The sequence below is a fragment of the Hippoglossus hippoglossus genome, chromosome 5 (assembly GCF_009819705.1).
Source record: "Hippoglossus hippoglossus isolate fHipHip1 chromosome 5, fHipHip1.pri, whole genome shotgun sequence".
NCBI lineage: Eukaryota > Metazoa > Chordata > Actinopteri > Pleuronectiformes > Pleuronectidae > Hippoglossus > Hippoglossus hippoglossus.
Genome location: NC_047155.1, coordinates 12,238,125 through 12,260,936, shown reverse-complemented (window position 1 = coordinate 12,260,936; position 22,812 = coordinate 12,238,125). Strand labels below are relative to the sequence as shown.

The 22,812-nt window shown below is 40.2% G+C and overlaps 3 protein-coding genes across 6 annotated transcripts; 2 read left to right on the top strand and 1 right to left on the bottom strand.

The window, feature by feature from the left end:
- The first annotated feature begins 2,450 nt into the window (after positions 1-2,450).
- On the top strand, positions 2,451-4,803 carry LOC117761634 (calglandulin-like). Its single transcript, XM_034585701.1, has 5 exons — positions 2,451-2,493; positions 2,657-2,831; positions 3,835-3,979; positions 4,184-4,284; positions 4,760-4,803. Exons 1-5 carry the CDS (start codon positions 2,491-2,493, stop codon positions 4,801-4,803), a joined length of 468 nt encoding a protein of 155 aa, XP_034441592.1. The 5' UTR covers positions 2,451-2,490.
- Positions 4,804-5,228: 425 nt separating this feature from the next.
- On the top strand, positions 5,229-9,961 carry si:ch211-161c3.5 (uncharacterized protein C3orf18 homolog). Of its 3 annotated transcripts, XM_034586591.1 has the most exons (6): positions 5,243-5,608; positions 6,687-7,114; positions 7,251-7,276; positions 7,696-7,825; positions 8,231-8,265; positions 9,301-9,427. In XM_034586591.1, the coding sequence occupies exons 2-5, from the start codon at positions 6,854-6,856 to the stop codon at positions 8,234-8,236; spliced, it is 423 nt and encodes a 140-aa protein (XP_034442482.1). In that variant the 5' UTR covers positions 5,243-5,608; positions 6,687-6,853; the 3' UTR covers positions 8,237-8,265; positions 9,301-9,427. The 3 variants fall into 3 exon arrangements, with proteins under 3 accessions (XP_034442480.1, XP_034442482.1, XP_034442481.1); XM_034586589.1 differs by lacking the exon at positions 8,231-8,265 and having other exon boundaries at positions 5,229-5,608; positions 9,301-9,961; XM_034586590.1 differs by lacking the exon at positions 8,231-8,265 and having other exon boundaries at positions 5,243-5,370; positions 9,301-9,436.
- A 3,050-nt stretch (positions 9,962-13,011) lies between these two features.
- Positions 13,012-20,840, bottom strand: si:ch211-161c3.6 (high mobility group protein HMGI-C). Of its 2 annotated transcripts, none has more exons than XM_034586592.1 (6): positions 20,588-20,840; positions 18,401-18,601; positions 18,157-18,240; positions 17,135-17,185; positions 16,978-17,016; positions 13,012-14,520 (listed from the first exon to the last, which is right to left on the bottom strand). In XM_034586592.1, exons 2-6 carry the CDS (start codon positions 18,503-18,505, stop codon positions 14,443-14,445), a joined length of 357 nt encoding a protein of 118 aa, XP_034442483.1. In that variant the 5' UTR covers positions 18,506-18,601; positions 20,588-20,840; the 3' UTR covers positions 13,012-14,442. The 2 variants fall into 2 exon arrangements, with proteins under 2 accessions (XP_034442483.1, XP_034442484.1); XM_034586593.1 differs by having other exon boundaries at positions 17,135-17,182.
- Between the last annotated feature and the right edge of the window lie 1,972 nt (positions 20,841-22,812).

The window sequence follows — 22,812 nt, the reverse complement described above, 5'->3', positions numbered from 1 at the left end:
TGTCAAACATGTGGCAAGGTGCAATCTGGATGTGAACCTTTAGTGGCCCATGTAGTAAATGGTAAATATGGCCAGGAATAGCCCAAAACAAATCTGGGCCACCTTTGCCACCTTTTGTATTGCTGTGGCTTACTTGTGGCTCAGATCCGACAAACAGGAGCTGACCGCTCAAGTGCCGTCATTCCACATGGTATGTGGGCTGAATGTGAGATGTGTGGGATGTGGGTCTAATCTAAACCAAAATAATCTTGCTATGTGGGGGTGTTCCCTAATGTCTGCTGGTGGTTGGCAGTTTATCATTAAACTAGTGCGGAGGATCTTCAACAAGGGATAGTCACCATCTTGTCCTATGTTCTAAAACGATTGTTTATATTTTCAAGCACCTTTCACATTAAAGATAAGAAGAGATTGGACTTGGACTGTGGACAAGGCCAGTGTTCTATATGAACATGTATGGATGTTTACTGATTTCTAACTGTTAACCGATGTTTTTAATATTCTTTTTTTTATATATTTCCTTGTTTTGTTCTGTGTTGTTTTATTACCATGTATTTGTCAAGCACTTTGTAATGTTGTTAAGTGTTAAAGAAATAAAGTTTTATTATTATTAATGTTAATTTTTGTTACTGTTTCTTTGCATAGGTATATTCGGGAAAAAAACAGCCAGTAATCACAATCTATTTAATGTGTTACAAATATATATATATATACATACTCTGATCTCTTTCAAAACCACCTCTCACTTAAACACCTCACTATTTGTGATGCGATTCTAGAAAACCATTACAGCAGAATACTCATTAATTTCCCTGAAATACCACAAAATTATCATAAATTATCCATGTGCTGTGCAACCAAGTCACTTCTGTCTTTTAAGTCGTCTGTTGGATAGACATGCACTTGTCCTTTACTGTGGGAATTGTTTGCCAAAGTCCTACAATAACTCAACAAACAAGAATTAGTTAATTAAGCTCTATTTATTCAGGGCGACTCATGGAGTTCAATAATTCTTTTCACAAGAGGGACCTGAGAAACACGACAAATAGATATAACAATATAACAAACACACATGTCCCCATGACTTAAAAGGACACTACATGGACTTATATTCATTTACTGGAGAATTACTCCAACCTTACTCTACCAGCCTTACACCAAAGCTTTACCTTAACCTAAACTTAAACCTAAACCTAAAACATGTCTTCCCCTTAGAATTTGATGATTTATATATTGGGGACTTGATTTTTTTCCCCATAAAGAAGACAAGTTTTCCAATGTGACTGTGTAAACACATTTAGGTCCACAAAACGTGAGCAATACCTGAACTACATGTACACAGAGTAATTAAGTACAAATGAAGTAAGCTTATTGTTGCAGCCGACATAAAGTGTATGTGCGAGAGTAAAGTCGTTTGTATTTCATTCTGGTGCAAGGTTCTAACTTGAAAGCAATTATTTCACTCAGGTTTGTGAACAGGGTCACGCCTCAGCCACACCTCTAACCACTTCCTGCTAACCTTGTTAGCTCCTCCTCTCATGTTTGTCTTTACTTCCATTATTTACTCACCCTCCACCATCATAATCTCACCCCTCCTTGCATCTCCTCCCTCCTCCCTCCTGCATGGCCCCACATGAAGGACCCCTAAATCGAACCAAACCGAACCCACTGCTCAAAGAAACACACGATACCGAACCACTCCAATCTTCAAACAATTCATTTAATATCCAAATTATACACAAAGTGCATTCACAGCTGTTTCCCGGGGCACGTCCTCAGCTTTGTAATGCTCCTGCTCTTATGTTCAGCTTTGTGAGGTTGACTTAAGTCTGTCTGTGGTTCATGCTTGAGTTTTCATCGTGGCTGTGCAACAACAAAATACAGGATAAAAACCATAAGATAAATTCTTTGTCACAGTTTTCCTTTCGCAGGCTTACTTGGTATCTCCCTTCAAACTCTGCACATGGCACAGAGAGAGTCATGGCTCTTCCCCTTGGACAACAAATGTGAAATTCTTAGTGTTCCCACTGCAGTGTTGCAATAACCTCCTTATTTGGTTGCCTGCTTTCATGAGAGTCACTGCGGGACACCCAAACACCTGCTAAAGGCTAATGGCTCCCAGGAAGCTAATTGCAGGTCCCTTCAATAGAACATGTGACGGTGAGGTCACAGAAAACCGGTCTGATCATTGACATAGCTTTGATATTTTGTCTTTAACCCTTTTTGGTTGCTATGAGAATAAAATGATATTTTACCCCATTACAAGTTTACTGTTTACAATTTGTGTTGGTTGAGAACAGCATCCAAATTTTCCTCATCCATAATTAGCAAGTCCATCCTCTTGGCGCCATAAAAGGTCTTGAAGCAGGAGTTTGTAAACTCGGGGGAAGGATATTAGAGGAGTAGAGATGAGTAGGCTCAAGACAGTCACTCATTCTGCAGTAACTGTGGTCACAGAACTTGTCCTCAGCCGTGTTTGTGCTACCAGGAAAAATGGTGAGTAACTAATACCAAAGGAACTTCCCAGACAAAATGTGTCGTTCTAATTATCACCATCATTGAACTCAATATGTAGTGATTCCAAAAACATTGAACCTTCTTTTTAAAATTCTTGCAAATATCTAACGTGAAATACTGCAGCTCTATTATTTCCTTCCAGGCCACCAAGTTGACACAAGAGCAGATTGCAGAGTATAAAGGAGTTTTCGAGATGTTTGATGAGGAGGGGAACGGAGACGTGAAGACGCAGGAGCTGGAGAGACTGATGAGTTTAATGGGGATCAATCCTACGAAGAGGGAGCTGTGTCAGATGGCCAAAGACGTGGACAAGGATGGTGAATATAAGTTTGCAGTGGCTGTAAACCCCACGTGAAAATGACAATCATTAGACGTCGTGTACATTCAGCCAAATGCACAGTTATTCTAAGATTGGTCTTTTACTGCTGATGATTCAAGTCTCTTTTTGAGACTGTAGTGTTTTTTGTTATTGCAAGATGATGCTATTTTCGTACATGAGCAACCTCTTTAAATTGCCTTCAAGCTAAGTGCCTTGCATGTTGTCTGATCTGCATCTGGAGGTCAGGATGTCAGTTGCAGCTTCATCTGTCTAAAGTTCATCCTGAACCCAGTAAGAAATGAAAGTGCGTATTGGGTTCTCTAGGCTATTCACATTAACTTAAGTGCTAAAATGTAAATATAATAGATGTTTAATTAGCCTGATAAAGTCAAGATAAATTAATCTCAAAACATATTTCAACTAAGTCTTTGCAGCTAATCAGGTCTGGATTTTAGTGGTGGATTTAAACAGACCCACGTGTAAATTTACAAAGGGAATATCATCTTCAAAAATATATTATGAAAATTATAATATTATCTAATACTGCAGCATTCTGTTTACTGAAGTGACCCAGCTGTATCACTAGGTGGCAGTGTTTCCCTGTGTGATGTATGCAGGTTGGGCTCATATTATAAAAGGAATATTGGCACAATGATCATCTGAAAACAATATTTAATTGAAATTTAAGGATTAAAGCTCATATCCAGCAACAGGACAAAGGCTTCTATGTCCAATTTAAGACCAGGGTATATACTCATACACTTTATATATAGTAAATTGTTTAATCTACTTGTAATTAAGATGTTTGATTTCTTTTCTTTTCTAATTCAAATTCACAACTTTTCATGACTTTAAAATTTCACATGAAACATGTCTAACAATATGCAGAGAATACTCAATCCTGACTTTATTTATTATTGTTTTTCTCAGCATATAGAATATAGGTATTCGTATATATCTGTTTTCTTCAGAGCTAACAAAGGATTTTTGTGACATTTCAGGTAAAGGGATTTTCAACTCTGACAGTTTCCTGGGTCTGATGGCACTTTACCACCAAAGAACCAAGAACCAGGACGCTGAACTCAGAGCTGCTTTTAAAGTGTTTGATAAAGAGGCTAAGGGATATATTGACTGGAACACGCTCAAGTAAGAAAAACACATGTAATAAAAAGAGTAGAAATTTGTCAGCTTACAACTGTACACTAAATGATCAACTATTTAATTATTGTACTTATTTTGTTCACACATTATAATCTATATACAACAGATTGAACAAAAACATAGGAACATGCCCATGTTTATGTTCAGCATAGTGTTCATATAAATTTTCAATCAAATTTTAATTCCCAGATATGTACTGACAAACGCAGGGGAACCACTTAATGAGCTCGAAGCAGAGCAGATGATGAAGGAAGCTGATAAAGATGGAGATGGAGCCATTGATTATGAAGGTATGTTTTATATCCACATCATGAAAAGATAAATAAAACCACTCTGCTTCACTACAGTTGAAAAAAAGTTGAAAGTTTTGTAAAAAATGTCCCATTCTTTGTGGCTAATTTCCTTTAGATCTATTCAGAAATGTTCATATCAGAAGCTTATTGCAATTTATTAACAAGATAAATATAATATGTTATGAACCCTGCAGCAACCTCTTGTTACTTTAGCAACATTTTTTATTCTTAATTCCTTAAGACTGATTTTTCACGTAAATATATAGGAATATGTTTTATTTCTATTAATAATTTATCCTTGACAAGGATTTCATTTTATTTACATTTTACTTTTATACTAATTAAAACATCTCCAAATACATAAGAATATTCAGAAATGTGTTGTATTGAAATAAATGTGATGACAAGATTATAAGGAAATCGTGTGGGGATAAAGTATTATTTTATTTATTTCTAATTTGAACTCTTTCAGAATTTGTGGCCATGATGACCGGGGACCTGTTTAAAATGAGCTGAAGATTCATTAAGAGAAACAACTGTCTCTTCTCTGCAGCAGTTTTCTGTTTATGTTCAGGTGACACATGATTGTAAAACAAGAAGACTGTCACAATCACAGATCCCAGCTCTGTGAATTATTGTACAAATCCTTTACATCAAATGAATAAATAAAGTTAAAAGGGATTGGTCAGTCACGTTTCTCTTATTTGTGTGTGTTTCTGATGGAGTGAATTCAGTCAGTGAGGGTCAGAGGACAGACATCACAGGGTTAATATCCTCAGACCTACCACCCGGATGCAGTCATTCACATGGGTCTGACAGCATCTGGTGTGCAGAGCCATTAAATCCCATTCTCATCCCTGCAAAACCAGATAGACGGCTCAGGGAGCCAACCGCCTCTGTCATGCTGAAGCCATCAGACCAATAGCAGGGTGATGGGGGGAGGGAGCTCGCCGCACTGATCTCTGCTTGCAGCATCCCTGGAGCAGCCTCTGTGCTGTGAAATACAAGAAAGGGCAGGACGGGGGTAATAGATCCTGGGAGGCCACTGGAGAACAGAAAGGGGATCTCGTGGAGTCTGCTGGGGTAGGGTTACTTCAGTGTGTGGAGTTCATCTACAGAGAAAATGGCTGTTTTGTCAATGTAAACAGCCTGTGCAGGACCTGCATTGCTAAAGGGGGGGGGGGACGCAGAAGAGGAAGAGGTAGAGGAGGAGGGGCAGACACTGGAGGAAATGTTGCCTCTTCCAATGAACATTTTCTCCTCTTGCTGGCCCCAGCCGGCTGCAGCTCACCTCTGAACCTCATGCATGATACACGTTAAGGTACGTCTGCATCTCTAATCTGAGAAGACACATGGAGTGGGACCTGGTCACGTTGGCAGGATTAGTGGCTCAGCTGTTTGTGCAGGACAGCTGAGATACAGTCCATCTCGACTAAATATAACATGATATGTATCACAGTAATGAGAAGAGCATTAACTGATTTAGATATCTAGAAATGTTGGAGGCTTTGTGCAGAGCAGGGATCGTCAACCAAACAACAGCAATAGACTGAATCCAGCCTCTGGTTTTCATTGGCCGTTTGGTTCAGCTTCACATGTTCCTCATTAAGAGGAACAAGCAGGCAGGATGCACTAAGGAGAGAGGAATGAATGGATCATATGTCTATTTCCACTGGCTTCCTGTGACGCAATATCACACTGCTTTAAAATAGAAAGCATAAACTCCTCATACACGTAGGCTACATCTCCAAGATAAATTCAGTCTCATGGGTACAGTGAGTGTGTGGGTGGGTGGAAGGCACATGTACGAGTCTTGGATGCAGTGGATATTTTTGGAACCTGTGTGTGGGGCTGTGTGTGTGTGTGTGTGTGTGTGTGGGGGGGTGGGTTTTTGTTTGATTCAGTCGTTTCAACGCACCACAGACACATTTCCTCAGTGTGCACGTTACAGTTGGAGTGGTTAGTATTCCTCTGTAATTTATCAGGTTTCCTCATGTGCCTCTGCTCCCCACATCCTGCCCGAAAACACCTACCACAAGCCAGACATGTCAGCTATGGTTTGAATGAAATCGAGGTATGGGCTGTGTCAAAACTGAAATGCAAAATTTTACACACACTCAAAGACATCCGTTTCATCAAGATTCACATGTTACAACCTAGGAAATCAGTGAAAATGTCAAAAAATGCTTCATCCCGCAATCTTAAAAAATAAAATATATATATATATATATTTGATCCGTCTCCTGATTCAGATCCACACCAACATATCCTTCCACAGAGTTTCGTGGAAAGTTGTTTTTGTATAATCTTGTTCACAAACCAACAAACAGACAAAATACAAAGCAAATCAAAATACCCCTGTATTATTAATCCCACACTGTCTTTCCTTTTTGTTTTAGTTTTAGGTTTTGTTCTCCAGATCATTCGGCCCAAGCGTCATCGATGGCTCAGCAGACCCCAGACCAGAGGGAGGACGTCCACGTCGACCATGAGACACACTAGCGACTGAGGGACATCACAACCTTCACATAAATACATTGCGCTGTGAAAACGGTTACACTTGAACATGGCTTTAACCGACGCTAAAACAACTACAAGCTTTTTCTCCACGTCTGCCAAGACCACCACAATCCCGTTCCTCTCAATGGGCACGAGCGCCAGAGACAATATGACCTCCAGGACTACGTTAATGACTGTTACTATAACGACAAACGAGACCAGCTTCAATGCCACCACGTTTCCGGAGGTGGTGATCGAGGGCTCGGGAATGGGAATGGTTCTTGTTCCCTTTGGCATCATCACTGTCATTGGCTTAGCAGTGGCAATAGTAAGGAATCCTTGAAATATTTCTCGCAGCGTTAGACATTATTCCCTTTATTATCTAGTTTGTATAACATGACTTCTTTCTCCTTATATCTATTATATATCTATATCTCATTCTGTTATGTCTCTCTCCATTGTAGTTGCTGTATATCCGGAAAAGGAAGCGGTAAGTTCATATTCGGCTATTTGCTGATCCAACATCAATGACTCAAAAATCCCTAAATTCACTGCTTGCTAATTGGTTAATTGTTAAATATTTTATAATATTTTATTATGAATTTGTTAATTTGGTGGTTTACACTGCTAAAATAGGCTACATCTTATGTTATTGTTAGATCATTTTGTGGCCACTTAGACGAGTCTTATATCAAAATGTATTTTAAAAATCTATATTATTTCCCCATATATTGTGCCCACATGTCACATAAAACCTAACTCAAGTTAAGCATTGTTCCCTCATATGACTGCTGGTTGTACAAAATGTACCTTAACTAAGTAGGCCAGGGGTTAGTCAGGGAGGCCCAACATCAAATCCTTTGGCTAGGCCCGTAGGTCTCCAGCTCTAATCTCTGCCTCGTCCTGCAGGCTGGAGAAGCTGAGGCACCAGCTCATGCCCATGTACAACTTTGACCCAGCTGAAGAACAAGATGATCTGCTGGAACAAGAGCTACTGGACCACGGGCGGGAAGGCAGCCTCACAGGTCCCAACGCTAAGGTAGGCCAGAAAGTGTTATCTACCCTAACACCCGCTAACAAATCACAAGTGGTAAATGGTTGAATAACAAAAGCCATGATAGCCATATTTTATTCTGCTCATTCTTAAGTAGACATAATTGGAAAATTAGCAGCTCTGGTGAAGGCACATTTTTCTAATATATTCTGATGCCCAAGTTGGACACATTGCAATGATTCATGTGCTTGTTTACTGTGATGTGAAGGATATATTAAATTGTGTTTATCTGTACATTTTACACATAGTGTTATTATGACGAACCCTTTATTAATGCTTTATTTAGGCCATTTATCATATATTCTACATTGTTGAAATTAATCTACATTCTTGTAATTTTTTTCCCCTTATCATAATTCATCTTTTTTGTTTACCTTATTTTCTTTTAAGTTTTGACAAAGGCGTAACGGTAAAAGACAAACATGGTAAAGTATCGCCTGAGTGTCATTTGAACCATCTTTCGAAACCTCTTTTTCCCTCCACAGTCCTCATTCTTTCAGACCATCATTATTTCTGTAACTCAAACAAAAACCTGTAGATTAGGTTGTAACTAAATCATTTTTTTATATTAACTAATCTGTTTTTAGGTAAATTCTCACAATGAACATACTCCAGTACATCGAAATCATCATTATCTTCCATCAGTTTTATCTTTTCCTTTGTCACCCCTCAACTTAATATGAACACATTCAATATTTAAGGGGCCACATGTATAACCAGCGCTTGAATACAAGCTTTATTTTCAAAGAATCGAATGCCACAACGCATTACATCGGTACACTAGAACTGGAGAATCTTTTTTTAATTTATATTCAGTTTTATTTGTTTTCTACAGTAGACAATTGATATAAAAAGAAAATCTACATTTCTCTGAGTGTGAAAATTCGTGTTGACAGGGAGGTCATGGTCCACTCACAAGCTTCTACCAAAGCTTTAAACTGCATCTCATGTGTGATGACAACTGAACCTAATCCATTACAGCCCAGCAGACTCAATTCAATGATGAGAACCATGACATGGTCAAAATGTATGGAAGAGGCTAGTAAGTGGACCATATGAATTTTTGGTAGCATCAAACCTCTATGTCTGACACCATGGAACAATGTGTCCGTCCTCACAGCGTCCTCAAGCGATCAATAATCACCCAAATAGCATCACGTTGTCATTTTGAATTGATCATATTTGCCATATAAACATTCTACTAATATGCTGAGCATTTGCTGTTTTATACACGTGGCCTCTGGTTCGGTTCAGTCGTCAATCCCTTTCTACATCTTGACATATAGTCAATAAATCCTCTGACTGTCCCGGAATTAAACATGATTTTACACAGGCAGTCATGTTACACCAGGACAACAAGCTATTGCTGTTTTTTTCTTAAAGTTCAAGGCTGCTGTCACCAAGTTAACATCACTAACGGCTTTATCTCTCATCTGTCCCGCTGCCCATCTCCTCCGCAGACTCTCACAACCTCCCAGGGGACCACGCAGAGGCCCAGTCGTCTGGTCTTCACAGATGTAGCCAAAGCTCTCAACGCTTGACAGCTCTCTTCCATTAGTTCATCTCAGTGTTCAGGGCCCACTGCCGGCCTCATTGAAATACAGACTGTCACTCAGGAGGGAAAACAGAGGGAAGAACTGGACTGTTTTTTATGGGAACAACTGGAGCTTTGGGAAACATTTTTAATCACGATGACTTGTCACTGTGTGAAACGGCGAAGCGGTTTCCAGTGGATTGAAAAGAGAGCAGATAATGTCGGGTGCATGTATGTAAGGCAGCGTAAAAAGGGAAGCGTCACATGTGATCTTGCACTGTTTCCATTTGGCACACAGACGCAGTGTGATGCACTTTTCCTAAATTCTTGTTGTGTCACTGTTGTTGAAACGTTTGGTAGCTCGTCAGCGAAGTTCCTCGGAGTTTCGAAATCTTCTTCCATGTTTGATGTGAGAGGAGTGTATATTTGTGCTGTTCTGATTTTCGTGGTCTTACATCTCTGACAAGCCTGAACGCTAGATGTGTCACCATCCCCCCCGAGTGAACTGCCCCTCTCCATTTAGTTTCGTCTTTATTGAGCAATGAAGGACTGATTCTGTCTGTATGCATTAAAACTATTTAAACCAATCTGACAAAATAGTGTTTTCGTTGCACAAATCCGTGACAGAGGAGTCGGTAGGTGTGATATTTTATTGGTAAGCGATAGAGAAGCAGAATAACATAAATCACATGGTAAAGAATCATAACAAAATATATATCACAGGTTTGTGAGTTCAATTAAAGAAGTGGATGAGGTCACATCAATAATATCACTACAAATTGGTGTTAAAAGTAAGGCATACAATATGATTGCTCAAGTTACACTTCAACCTTTCAATAGTTGAAAATGGATCAAGTACTGTATTTAACGATATCACTATCAGTAAGATCACATAAAAACATTGTCCCCATATTGAGTGTAAATATCCAACGACAGAGTATTAGAGCCATATTGAAGAAAAAAGATCTGCGATTTTGTGAATAAAGTCATAATATTACGAGACTAAAGTCAGATTTAATGAGAAAAAAGTGATATTTCAAGAATAAAGTTGAAATTTAATGAGAGAAAAAAAGTCACGATATTTCAAGAATTAAGTTGTAATCAAATGAAAAAAAGTGAGGATGTTTCAAGAAAAAGAAAAAAGAGAGTTCCACTCCTTGATCCAAAATCTTGATAACCAATCTCATTGTTTCTTCCTCATTTTAACACAAGTGAGAGGCTGATCTTTTGATATTCCTCTTTGAAAAAAGTCTAAAATTACGACTTTATCCTTGTAATACTATGACTTTATTCTCCTAATCTTATGACTTGATTCTCAGACATTTTCCCTGTAAGTGGCCCTGATACTTTATTGTAATATCCAAACACAGCTTGTGTAAAATAACAAACATTGACTTGGCTGTAATTAAAATGAAGAGGCTGACTTCCATTCACTTATGGTGACATGAATGTAGTGAGATGAGATGAGTGGACTACGACAGTACTAGTTTGAGAGTTAGTTCAAGATTTCATCCACGTCACCTGCAGCTCTGATGGAAACGTTTCCTCAGAGACGACCCAGGCGTGTTTGTTTTCAGAGGTAGTCCGGAGGGCCAACAAAAAATAAAACGTAAATGTCAATGCAGTTGAACAAGAAAACTGTAACTGAAATGAGTTCTTCCGGCAGCAACTTAGTAAACAATGCTGAAATACATAAAATTATTGGGATACAACATATCATCAGTGATAACATAAGTGAGTTTTAGTGAATTAACACTTAATATATACAGTAAATGAAGGGTGATATTCAAGTCACGTAATAACTACTAAGTGATAAGTTGTCCATGATGGGTAACGTCCTCCCATGATGACACTGGACTCAATTTAATGAAGTTGAAGTGTTTGCATTTGTCTGACCATCAAAGTCTCGATAACATTTTTTGTAAAAACAGAAGAGAGGCTGGTCAACCTCTTTATCAAAAAACAAAACAAAAAAACATTTGGAAATCTATGTAAAAATCTCTCCAAAATACCAGTATTACTATATGACTAGTTGTTCAGTTGCTAAATTAAGAATAAATGCTGAATTGTTACTATTCATTACACATTAAATGTACTACTCTTTGTAATTAGTTCACCTTAAAAAGTGTGGGTTCTCGCCAAAGACTGTCTATAAAGATGGATGACAGACTACTCAGCAAAAGTGAAGCCAAAGCATCTCGATTGCCCCCCTGGTGGCTGCCTGGAGTGTAGCATAAACTCTCCTCCATGTTAGTCGATGGGCTATGGACCAAACTAAGAAGTCAAGGTTTACATCAATTAACCTTTTCTCAAAGATGGTTGTAATCATTTTAGATTGTTCTTATCAAACAGATTCATTTCTTCATTGGTTCATTTGGTTTTAATATGTTATTTGATGCTATAAAAACTGGGTGGCAGCTGAGACCGACTCATGATTGGTCAAGGGTGTGTCTGAGCTACCGCGGCTCTGTTCCCTGATAACTGCTGCGCAGATTCAGGCTCCAAATAGATGGCTTTATTTGGGCTTCATTTCTGGAGAGTGGGGGGAAGTGGAGATGTGTCGTCTGTCTTTATAGAAAGTAAATGGTTCTCCCAAATTACATTAAACGTTTACATCAGTGTGACCATGAACACATTTCCATTTTTAGGGCCATCACAAGACATCCAAAGAGCAGATATGTTAAAACTTGAAAAAGAAGAGCCGAAAGCTACTTGCATGTTTGGACACCACTGTGTTCTCATAATTTGGGTGAGCTGACCTTTAAAAGCAAGGCAATAACTTTTGAAATAAAACCCACACATGCAATTTTGAACTAATAAGCAATAAGTTGAATTAATAAGCAATAAAAGACAAGCAATAAGACATATGTTCAATCCAATATTATTTCTGCTGTATCATCACTTGTTATAGTAAGACCAGTGACTTTTGGTAGCTGTTAGCATACTACATTCTACTTGTGCTATTGCACAGGGGCGTTGCAACAGGGTTCACAAAGCAGACAATTCCTTGGGCCCCACACTGACCCGAGGCCCCTGAGAACAGCTGATAACATTAGTCCACAGCAATGACAATTGTGTAGGCCCCTCTAAGTCCCCTTTGCCTATGGCACCCAAAGCTGTTTAAGACACACCTGCTCCTGTTAACTTATACGTTAGCATTTAGCTTTAAACCATCACTGTCACACTGACCACTGTTGTAGCTGTTCAACAAAAGTTATGGCCTTGTTTTTATTAGCCAGATAAGAAAGAAAGGTAAAACTTGGGTCCATTTTTTTCCTAAAAAAATCAGTCATACAAAGAAAGGGTTCCTGATGCGATACTGAGTATTGATTAATTACCCAGAATTCATTTCATTTCAAGCTATTTTCATACAAGGTCAGCGTGGTTGTATTTGCCGCCCTTCCTTGTCACACATACAAGTTACAGTGTATGAGAATACATGATGTAGTAAAAATTGAAATATCAGAGTATCAGACCCAGAAAACAAACATACAAAAAATAAAACAAGTATTTCATACAGAACTACACCCTAAAAAGCAAGTATTTCATCAAGTTGTTGTAAACTATTGGCTGCATTTTATTTCCCAGGAGACCAAACCAAGTCTCACACCATCTTTTAACAAGTACCGTTTTTAATAGAATTGACACTGATGCTTTTTATTTGTACACGGAGAGTAAAATCACCTGTTGCAGTGTAACGCCTGTGTAGGGCTGGGTGATGAAACAATATCAATAACTATCGTGATAATTATCAATACGGACTGATATGAACATGTGTGTTTGTTTGAGTGTAGCCCTGAAAACCATTTGTCTGTCGATGTGGTATATCTGCACATGAACCTGTGTTTGTGTGTGTGTGCGTGTGTTTGTGTGTGTCACTGCCGAGGGAATGGAGAATGACTATGCTGGAGATCATCTGTGTTTTTGTGTAGCTGAGGTAGAATGAGAGATTAAGAAACTGAGGGTAACTGAGGTTTGAATGAGGTCTTTGTGTCAAGGCATACTGGTAATGTCAAATACAGATCAGAAATGCACAACAAACACAGCACAATAATTATTACTGAGTAGACTGACGACATGTTCCTGAATAGTTTTGTACCTGAGGTTTTCAATATGGTGTAAAAGCACTGTAATAATGAGATCCTGAGTGTGGTAAAATGATGCGTCAACACTGCTGTTGACTCAAGTAAACATGAAAGGCTGATCAAAAATGAAATATCCATTTAAAACTTTGGGTATTTTCCTTTTTTTCTTACATTAGCTGCTGGTTGGGAGGGAAAAAAATGCATTTCACTGAGGTTATTAAAGATCTGAATACTTTTTCTTACATTGACATTTTCTCCCTCCAAAGTTGGACGTTTCATTTTGGAATAAGAACCTTTCATGTCTACTTTCATAATAATGACTTCAGCGCACATGTTCATATTGTAACATTATTCAAAATGTCACCACCTTGCTCCCATTTCCCGCAAGGTTTCAAGGTGCTCCAGTCAGAAACACGCTTCAACCAAAAGGTTCAGTTTGGTTCCTTTTTTTTTCTTCTTAACACTCCCGCTCATTTTAGCCTGCGAACCTGTCTCACACACACACACACACACACACACACACACACACACACACACACACACACACACACACACACACACACACACACACACACACACACACACACACACACACACACACACAGACAGACAGACAGAGGCTGAAAGGCGCGGGAAGGCAAGGCATTCTTAAAAAGGAATAGTCCAACAATTTAGGAAGTACACTTATTTTGAGAAACGTTTTCCTTTTCCTGCAGAGTGGTGGAGCGTATTTCCCAAAATGTGAGAACTACTACATATGACATTAATGAAAGCCCTTTCCAATTAAATTCTTCAATGTTAAAACACCAAACCAACAAATCCAGGTTAGATTACTCCTTTTGAGAAGAAACCACGGTCTGCAATGATTGTGTGTGAGTGTGTATATGTGTGTGTGTTCCTGAATCCCCATCACAGATAGGAGTCACATGGTACCCCTGTTTGTTTGAGGGCCAAACCTTGAGGTAGGTCGACAGGTGACATGTCTACTTCCCTTCCTCCTGCGGCGTAACCTGAGATGACGAGCGCTGCGAAGGGCCCTCCTCTGCCTCGCCTGAAGGGCCCTGGAACAACAACAACAAGGCAGTTTTATTTAAAAAACATATTTCATACACAGAGGTATATTCAAGGTGCTGAACAGGGACATTAAAAACAACACAGAGACTAAATTAAAAGAAATTGCTTTCAAGTTAAAAGGCACCGTTCAGAACTAATTAAAAAATGGAAAACAAACAAGATTAAGAGAGCATAAAAAAGAGGGAAAGATATTAAAAGAGGCAAAAAATAAATAAATGGTCATAAAAAGTCATAAAATAATAAAAATTAAATACATAAAATTACTTTAGATTTTGTAAACTGGTAAAAGTGAATAAAGCAGTTTTTGATCTGGATTATAAAGCTGCAATGGATTGGGGCATTCCTAACATCATCCAGTGCTGTGCTGCATAATGACTAAAGGCTGCGTCTCCTTGTTAAACCCTGGGCACCACTAGCAGACCACTACCACAGATCTCAGAGGTCTTACAGGCTTTTATTGCACTATCATCTCTGTTTGGTATTTTGTGCCAGCTCCATTCAGAGATTTATAAAGCAACCAAAACCTTTTCTTTCTGTTATTGTCTGATCTCTTACAGTTACAGTGAGTCAATATGCACAAGGTCATGAATCACACGCGGATACAAGAATGAGTGTAAGAATTTCACTGAGTGATTGCGTGCGGGGAAGTAGATCCAGCTGTCAGACGTAGAAATGTGAGGAAGACGACGGTTATGTCAGGAAACCGAGAAGACAGAGGAAGAGAACAGTTAGATCAGGTTTCCCCTCTCGACATTGACTCATTCTTCCCCTTCGCGTGCGTGCGTCTGAGAGAGGGAGTCTGTCTCAACAGTTTCAGTTCTTGAAGCATCTCTACCCCTTTGACAAACTGCTCTGTGGGGAGGATGCGATAAGGCAGACGAGGGGCATCGACAGAACTGGCCCGCCTCGGTGACAAACGTTGTGCAATGTTTGAAAGATGAACAAGACGCCTGAAAGAACTGAAAGTTCTGAGAAACGCTGTGTGAACGTCTTCACCAAAGCTGGATGTCACGAAAGGATGTTTGGAGGTGTCTCTGGGGAATTCAACAATCTATGCATTTCCAAGAATATGTCCCATCCTCATGAAGCCGGTTCAGCACTGGTTGTTTGTTATTTACAGTGAATATGCCAAAGCAACAGCAATGTTTGCAATTCTACACTGTGTTTGTTTGTTACTGTGCTCAGTTTCAAAAGAGGAATCATTTGCCACACTCACAAGTGCTAGGTGTCAAAGTCTATTGTGGAAACAGTGTAACAATGCAAGATATAAAATATAAATATGTTCGAAAACTCAAATATGCTGGGGACAGTGTGTTAGACGAGGCCAGGGATATATACAGAGGTCAGAGTCCTTCAACGGTTTATTCAGATTTCAACAAATTCAACTTAAGATGTTTTTGGGACCAAAATAAATTAGTCCAAAAGTTTAGAAGTATGACAGATATGAAGGAATATCGGAGAATGACTTACACTTCCCTAGAAGGTAAGGTGATGAAGCCAATAGAAAAACCCTCGAAAACAAAACGTTGTGGCGCAAACTACAACGAGACAGGCGTTGTCCATAGACTTTCCTACAAACAGATACTGAAAAAAATTTGACTAGTAGGGTTTTGCATTGATCTACTCTAGATTCTGAGGTTCTTATGTTTCTTCTCAAGTAATTCTGAAATAAATCACATCACCATGAAGATTTGGGATATACATTTGATATATTTGGAGAGGTGCACAGCCTAATGCAGATTTTGGAGACTGCAGTTAGTTTGAGGTGCTGTTAATTAGGAGCTTTTTTCCAATACTATAGTTTGTCCACCACATCGGAGGCAGCTGGGTGTGCAGTGGTCCGACTGCATGAAAGACACCGTTTGTTGTGTGCAGCCTCACTGTCATGTGGACAAAGGGCTTTTGAATGTAGCTAATAGGATTGATGCTGAACATAAACTGTGGACTCACTTAACGCCAGCTCATGATGTCCATGAACGGTTGAACGAGATCAACTCTCATTTACAAGTCATACATGTAATGATCTGAGTCAAGAGGTAAATGTGACACAAAATGTGATTTTCTGTTGAACTGAGGCAAAAGTCCACAGTCACAAAGTGTCACAGTCACTTCAGTCTGATCTCAATTCAAAAGATCATTTAAAACAATAAAAAGTTAAAAAATGATTTGGGAAATCTGCAGAGAAGAGCCGTGACGGACTTAACTGAATGAAAATCAGATTGGACAAACGCTAAGGTTTGTTAGACCACGAGTCATTTGTGCGCAATTTCATTTGAACATGGCTTAACATCACAGACAATAAAATAAAATGCCTTAAGCTTCTTTTAAACACAGACCTTTTATCAATCGTTTTAAATAAATCCAAACTTAGTCATTTTTAGTGGAAGAACCCTGCAGGTACACGTCAAAAACCAAACTGAACCACCAGATTTCGTTTTCCTCACCTGCTGCTCTTCAGTTACTTCTTGAACTACTCTCTGAGGCTGTGGAGAGAAATGAATCCAACATTGGTGAAGCGCTCCAGCACACACACCGACATAAATTATATGTTTACAGTTAGAGTTGATGTACAGTGTGGAAGTGTCAGTAATCGCTCCATACCCATTTCCTGGGTCGCCCGCGTGGTCGTCTCTCCCCAACAGGCTCTACCTTCTGAGGGAGAACAGATGAGTGGTTAAATATAGATTCATATTTTAACAATCATATCATCAAACAGTTTCCGCTCATTTAACTGTAGCTTTTCAGACTTTTACGACAGACACAATTTAACAGCTAAAGCTTCTGTAAGTGCGCTGGGAACAATCCTCACAGGAGATGAACGTGGGTTGTTCAATACATTTTATAAATAAACTTTTTTAAAGTTATTTGGAAATGTTTAGACTTGAATTTACAAGCACAAGTTGCATGGCCTGCAACAGAACTACTCCTTTATGTGATCATTTTCAAATCTAACCCTAACCCATTGAACAAGGATCCTGTAAAAGAATCCGCGTTTATCTTCTGCTTATCTGAACATAACTGATGAACTCTCACAGCCACATTAAATAATAATACATCAATATTTAAGTCCACATATTTATGGCATACTTTGCTCTTTTTAATCCCTCTGTTGTGTTCGGGTTTCTCAATTCTGGAAACTCAAACAATGTAGTTGTGTGAGTGACGTGTGTAATTGCAGATTCATAGAGGAAACTCGTTCCAGGAACAAGTTTAGCAGGTTCGGGTACTCGACAATAATTGTTCCTTGAGAGCTGCTGATAAAGAAAACGATCCACAGTGAGTCCCCTCGGTGTCTCTGCCAACAAAACTAACTATTGGCATAAGTAATTTTTCCACGTGTATAAAAAGACCAGTTGATCTACAGAGTTATGCTGTTCATCTTCAACATGTTGTAAATGCAGGAGCAGCTCCAGCCAATCATCTGATCTGAATGGAAAGCTGCCAGCAGGGGCAGTACAACAACGTTAGCCCCTGAATCAACAGGTTTATGCAATCCTCAAACCTGAACAGTTAAAAGTTTTGACTGGCAGTGCAGATTGTAGTACAATATTATACAGAAAGTCTGCTGTTATCGGTAGGAAAAATTTAAGTTTCAATGTCGCAGGTAAACTGGTCACTTGAACCTTGGGTGCAATTTTGGGGCCTTTGTTCTTGCTGCCTTTCGGTCGTCCTCTCGGTCGCTTTGGAGTCGGGGGTCCAACGGGCTCCTGTGGAGAGAGATTGGATTTGAAGCCATAACCAGTAAAAAAAAAACAGTAGCAACCAGTAAGAATAGACTTAAAGTCAACTAGTCACTGACTCAACATGTTTAAATGAGTTGTAAGGTCAGAGGTGCTCAGACTCATCTTTTGGAGACTGAAGTCCTACCTGCTGCTGTTTCCTCGGCCGACCCCTCCCCCTGCGCGGTGGTTCAGGAGGTGACTGGTCAGTGGTCGGCGGGGGAGACGGCTCTTTGGTCCCACTGTCACTCATGCCTGTGTCTGTCCACCTGCTCTAGAGGGTGTGGGCATCAAAGCCTGGAGGAGCGGCCTCGAGGGCTTCAAGAGGAGAAGAGCTGAGTATCAGGAGCTGGGGGAAAAAATGACAATGAATCAGTTCAACAGTGCCACTTCAAATATTCTTCTTTTTGCACAATTAGCACGGTGAGCTTGAACGAGTGCTTGATATATCAGAACCACGCAGGACGCCTTTCCAAGAGCAAGCGTGGGAACTGCTCATGCATAAGCCTTGGCACCCGGCTCATCGGAACACAGACAGGGCTCTGGCACATGCAGGGAAACATGAGAGTAGTGTGCAGCGACTAAAAGTAGCACAGATATTCACAACCTGCATCCACGCTCTACGCTGCTTTTCCATCTGCTCTCAGTGAGGTATTTCTCACTGCATGTGGTAGGTGTGCTGATGCTGGGACATCTATTACACAGTTACTGTATTACAGTAAAACGCACGCCACTGAGACCATAAAACTACTACAGCTACATCTTCATGGAAAGAGTCTCTAGAATAAGACTGCCTGTGGAATAATGTGAGTTTGCCGCCTAAACTTAACATAAGAGCTACAACAATTTATTGATTAGCCCAATCAATCGACATAGAATGAATTTGCAACTGATGATTGATTAATCAAACATTCTCTGGTGCTGGATTTTAAATTTTAAGGATTTGCATCTTTGAATTACTTCTGTGAGACACGAAACTGAACAGGTTTTGGACAGTTGGCGACACACACGTCATTGCACAGCATCGTTTTCACTACTTTTTGAAAGTTTCATAGGTGATTATAATTATATAAGATGATTTTTTTACATGTCAATAATTTCGTCAAGGATTTAAGACAAAGGTAATGGAAATAAATGTAAGAAAATGGAGAAAACTGCCCGTCACATGTTCCCAGAGCCAAAAGTGATGTCTTCAAACTGCTTCTTTTGTCTGAACAACTGGACAAAACCCCGAGTTTACTGTCACACGAGACAAAGAAAGACAGTCACGTCTCAAGAGTTGAGAATGTCTGACAAGGAAGTAGTTGGTGATTTTGCCTGAAAAATGATGATTAATCAATTAATCAACAAGTTGATAATACATGATTATCTTTAGTTGGTGGAATGAGACGGATCAATGTGACTCGAACAGTTTGAGCTGTAGCTACATTCCAGGCCCTGATTTAAAGTTCCACAGATGTAAACAAGATGTAGCCTCTGTCCTCTTGCTATCGAAACTTCTTTAAAAGTGACTCCTCGATAACTTTTGATGGAGAATTTGAACGACAGATGTGAGGGCTCCTCTCCGTTGTGTCCCGAGGTGGCCGTTCACCATGACGCCTCGGCTCTGGGAGGAATGTGCCAAACACTAATTGCCAACACAGCCCATCAAACACGGCCGCGCTGGAGCAGGAAGTCTCGGTAATCTGACAAATCTGCGTCCTCGTTTCACGATTTAAAGCCAAACGAGACGTCGCTTCCAAAGTGTTTTTTTGGAGCAACACAACAAACGTCCCGCACTCCTCCTCCGGCTCCTCCTGCAGCACAGGACCGTCCGCTCGACTCCAGCCTTGTGTTTGCCAGTCAGCTACGGGACTGAATGTACTTTCTACGTATAGATGGGCGGCAATTGCAGCCGTGGACACACACGTCTCTTACAGCCCGGGAGCACGGTGCGTAATGCGCGCCTGGAGCGGGCCAGTGGACCCGGGTTCTCCGCGCTTCGGTCCGAGGCAACTGGACACATGTTGACGGCAAAACAGTCGAGGCCACCGCCGAGAGTTTTAAAGCGTGAAGGGGGTCCGGTCACTATTCGCAACTTCCCACCGCGTCCATCACTTGCGCAATCGGTGTGAAAATGTGTTTTTGAGGAGAGAGCAGGTCCCGCACACATGGATGGACTTTGAAGAGAAGGACAAAGACGAGCAAACGCAGGTGCAAGAAGCTCGAACATACACATACACACACACACACACACTACATATACATACATGCACGGAGGCTATAGGCTCCATGTTGAGTAATGCTGCTCATGCACACAGCGCCAAACGCAGCACAATGCGGCTGCACAACTTACCCCGAGTCGCTTTTGCAGTTTCACCTGGAAGTTCAGCTCACTCACTTTGCACAACTCTGAAAAGCTCACTTTATCCACCGTCTCATTGGCTGTAATGAAAAGACAATCTCTCTCTCCCTCCCTCTCTCTTTCTCTTCCCCTCTCTCTCTCCTTCCTCCTCTAATCGGAAATGTGTGTGATCCCCCCAGACGTCCAGTCACGAATACCCCAGTTGCAGTATAATGGGGGGTTGTAGCAGAGCAGTATGCATTGCATACTTTCTCTATTAAAGCATGTTTCAAGACAGAGCGAGGGTAGGAGGGGTGAGACACAGAACCCCGCCCAGAAAGGCTCACCCACTTGAGAGAGGGAAAAAAGAAGGAGAGAGAGAGAGAGAGAGAGAGAGAGAGAGAGAGAGAGAGAGAGAGAGAGAGAAAAAAAGAGAGAGAGAGACGGGCACCAGCAGACAGGAGCAGGAGCAGGAGGGTAGAGTCTGGTTCCGGGGTTCCCAAAGTAAAGTCCGGGGGAGGGGGGGAGGCTGGGAAGTTCCCTCCACAGAAGAGGAGGAAAAAAAGAAGTTTTCTTCGGTAGAACTGATGGTGAGGTCAGACTGTCCCTGCTGTTATCTCCCCACCTACAGTGTATCACACATAAGTCAGAACAAAGGAAATGTCTCATGAGGTTTCTAAGAACAAAGTCTGGAAGGCTGCAGCTTAATGTGTATTTGTTTAACAAAACAAAAAAAAACCAGTTTAGTCTATTCAGTCATGCATTGAATGTAGAAAAGTGAGAAAGAACAAACATGTTGTAAAAAACGAATGAAACTATTCAAAAATCTCATCCTCCTATAGTGAAGAAGTTGTGTTTTCAGAATAGAGTCGATTCTCTTTGTTTTGCTCTTTCGAATCTTAGTGATTTCCAGCAGTGCCTTTCTTAGTTTGCACATACTGATGAATACAGAGGGAAATGTTTGAGCCTCAGTGAAAACACATTCCAGGCACTGTTCGTGGAGTCATGTCAGGTGAACATGCTGTGGCATCAGACCAGAAACATACAGCTTTAGGTTACAAAGAGAGACGCTTCTTTTAGAGGGTTTCCAGGGACGGAATAACATCACGTGAGACCAGAATACTTCATTTAGACCCCGAAAAACCTAATCTAAGGTAAAGTGTTTCTCTTCTTCAGCCTTCACATGATTTCTTGTCATGTGAAGAAAGACACATAAACATACATGAACCTTTGAATTCACTCAAGCTGCAACAAATTGCACACATTCACATATCAGTTTCCTAAATGTGGCAGATTGTTATTTGCTTTTTTATGTCCAAAAAGTGGCAAAAACTCCTGGATCTGCACCAAAATGTAATTGTTTCTTCCCTGACTCATACCACATCCTTTCACCAAGTTGTATGGAAATCTGTTTTATTTTGTTTTGTGTTATCTTGCTTACAAACATACAAACCAACCAACAAAGAAACAGACAGTGGGTGAAAACATAATCTCAGTTGGCAGAGGAAACGACAAAGAAAACATTTGCATATTTTTGAAGCATCACTTATTACAAAGATTTCAGTCAGCCTTTCCCAGAAGCCTTTTGCAACCGTCGCTGAGAAAGCAGTCATATATGGATTTGATTAGTCATCCACTAGAAATATTACTAAATGAAAGTGGTGAACAGAATGATGATAAAAAATCTTAACTGTCAACCTGTCATTTAAAAAACGCCATAAAGCGCAGGGAGATAATAGCCCGTCATTATTAGCTGAGAGCATGGTGGACACTTTGGTGTTATTAGTTCCGAAGCAAAAACTTCGGTGTCGTCTTATTATTCACGACAAAAGAAAAGAGACGGTGTGAAAATTACAAAAAAAGAAAGAAAAAAGAGGAATATAATGGGAAATAAGGGACAAGGGGGTGGGAAGTTTGCATTAGAGAGAATTGTGCGAATGTGTGTGTGTGTGCGTCAGACAGCGAGAGAGAGAGAGAGAGAGAGAGAGAGAGAGAGAGAGAGAGAGAGAGAGAGAGAGAGAGAGAGAGTTCAGTGGCCTTCTGCAGGCTGGTGTGTCTGAGATTCGGTCGGACTCTGATCTTGAGGTTTATTTAAGCTGAATTCCGTGGGCTCATCAGGACCGGGTTACAAAAATCCTCCTATAGAACTAGAAAGAATGTGCAGCGCATACAGTTCTGCATAAGGCACAAAGGCATGTCTTTAGAGGTGGGGGCAGGCATCAAAAGACAAGGCAGAG

Coding starts and splice junctions, on each gene's coding strand:
- si:ch211-161c3.5 (XM_034586589.1), top strand. CDS start 6,854: ATGGCTTTAACCGACGCTAAAACAACTACAAGCTTTTTCTCCACGTCT. Junction 7,115..7,250: donor TTGGCTTAGCAGTGGCAATA/GTAAGGAATCCT, acceptor TCTCCATTGTAG/TTGCTGTATATCCGGAAAAG. Junction 7,277..7,695: donor TATATCCGGAAAAGGAAGCG/GTAAGTTCATAT, acceptor CTCGTCCTGCAG/GCTGGAGAAGCTGAGGCACC.
- LOC117761634 (XM_034585701.1), top strand. Junction 2,832..3,834: donor CAAAGACGTGGACAAGGATG/GTGAATATAAGT, acceptor GTGACATTTCAG/GTAAAGGGATTTTCAACTCT. Junction 4,285..4,759: donor TGGAGCCATTGATTATGAAG/GTATGTTTTATA, acceptor GAACTCTTTCAG/AATTTGTGGCCATGATGACC.
- si:ch211-161c3.6 (XM_034586592.1), bottom strand. CDS start 18,505: ATGAGTGACAGTGGGACCAAAGAGCCGTCTCCCCCGCCGACCACTGAC. Junction 17,186..18,156: donor GCCCCAAAATTGCACCCAAG/GTTCAAGTGACC, acceptor GTTCTCCCTCAG/AAGGTAGAGCCTGTTGGGGA. Junction 14,521..16,977: donor AAGTAACTGAAGAGCAGCAG/GTGAGGAAAACG, acceptor TTGTTGTTCCAG/GGCCCTTCAGGCGAGGCAGA.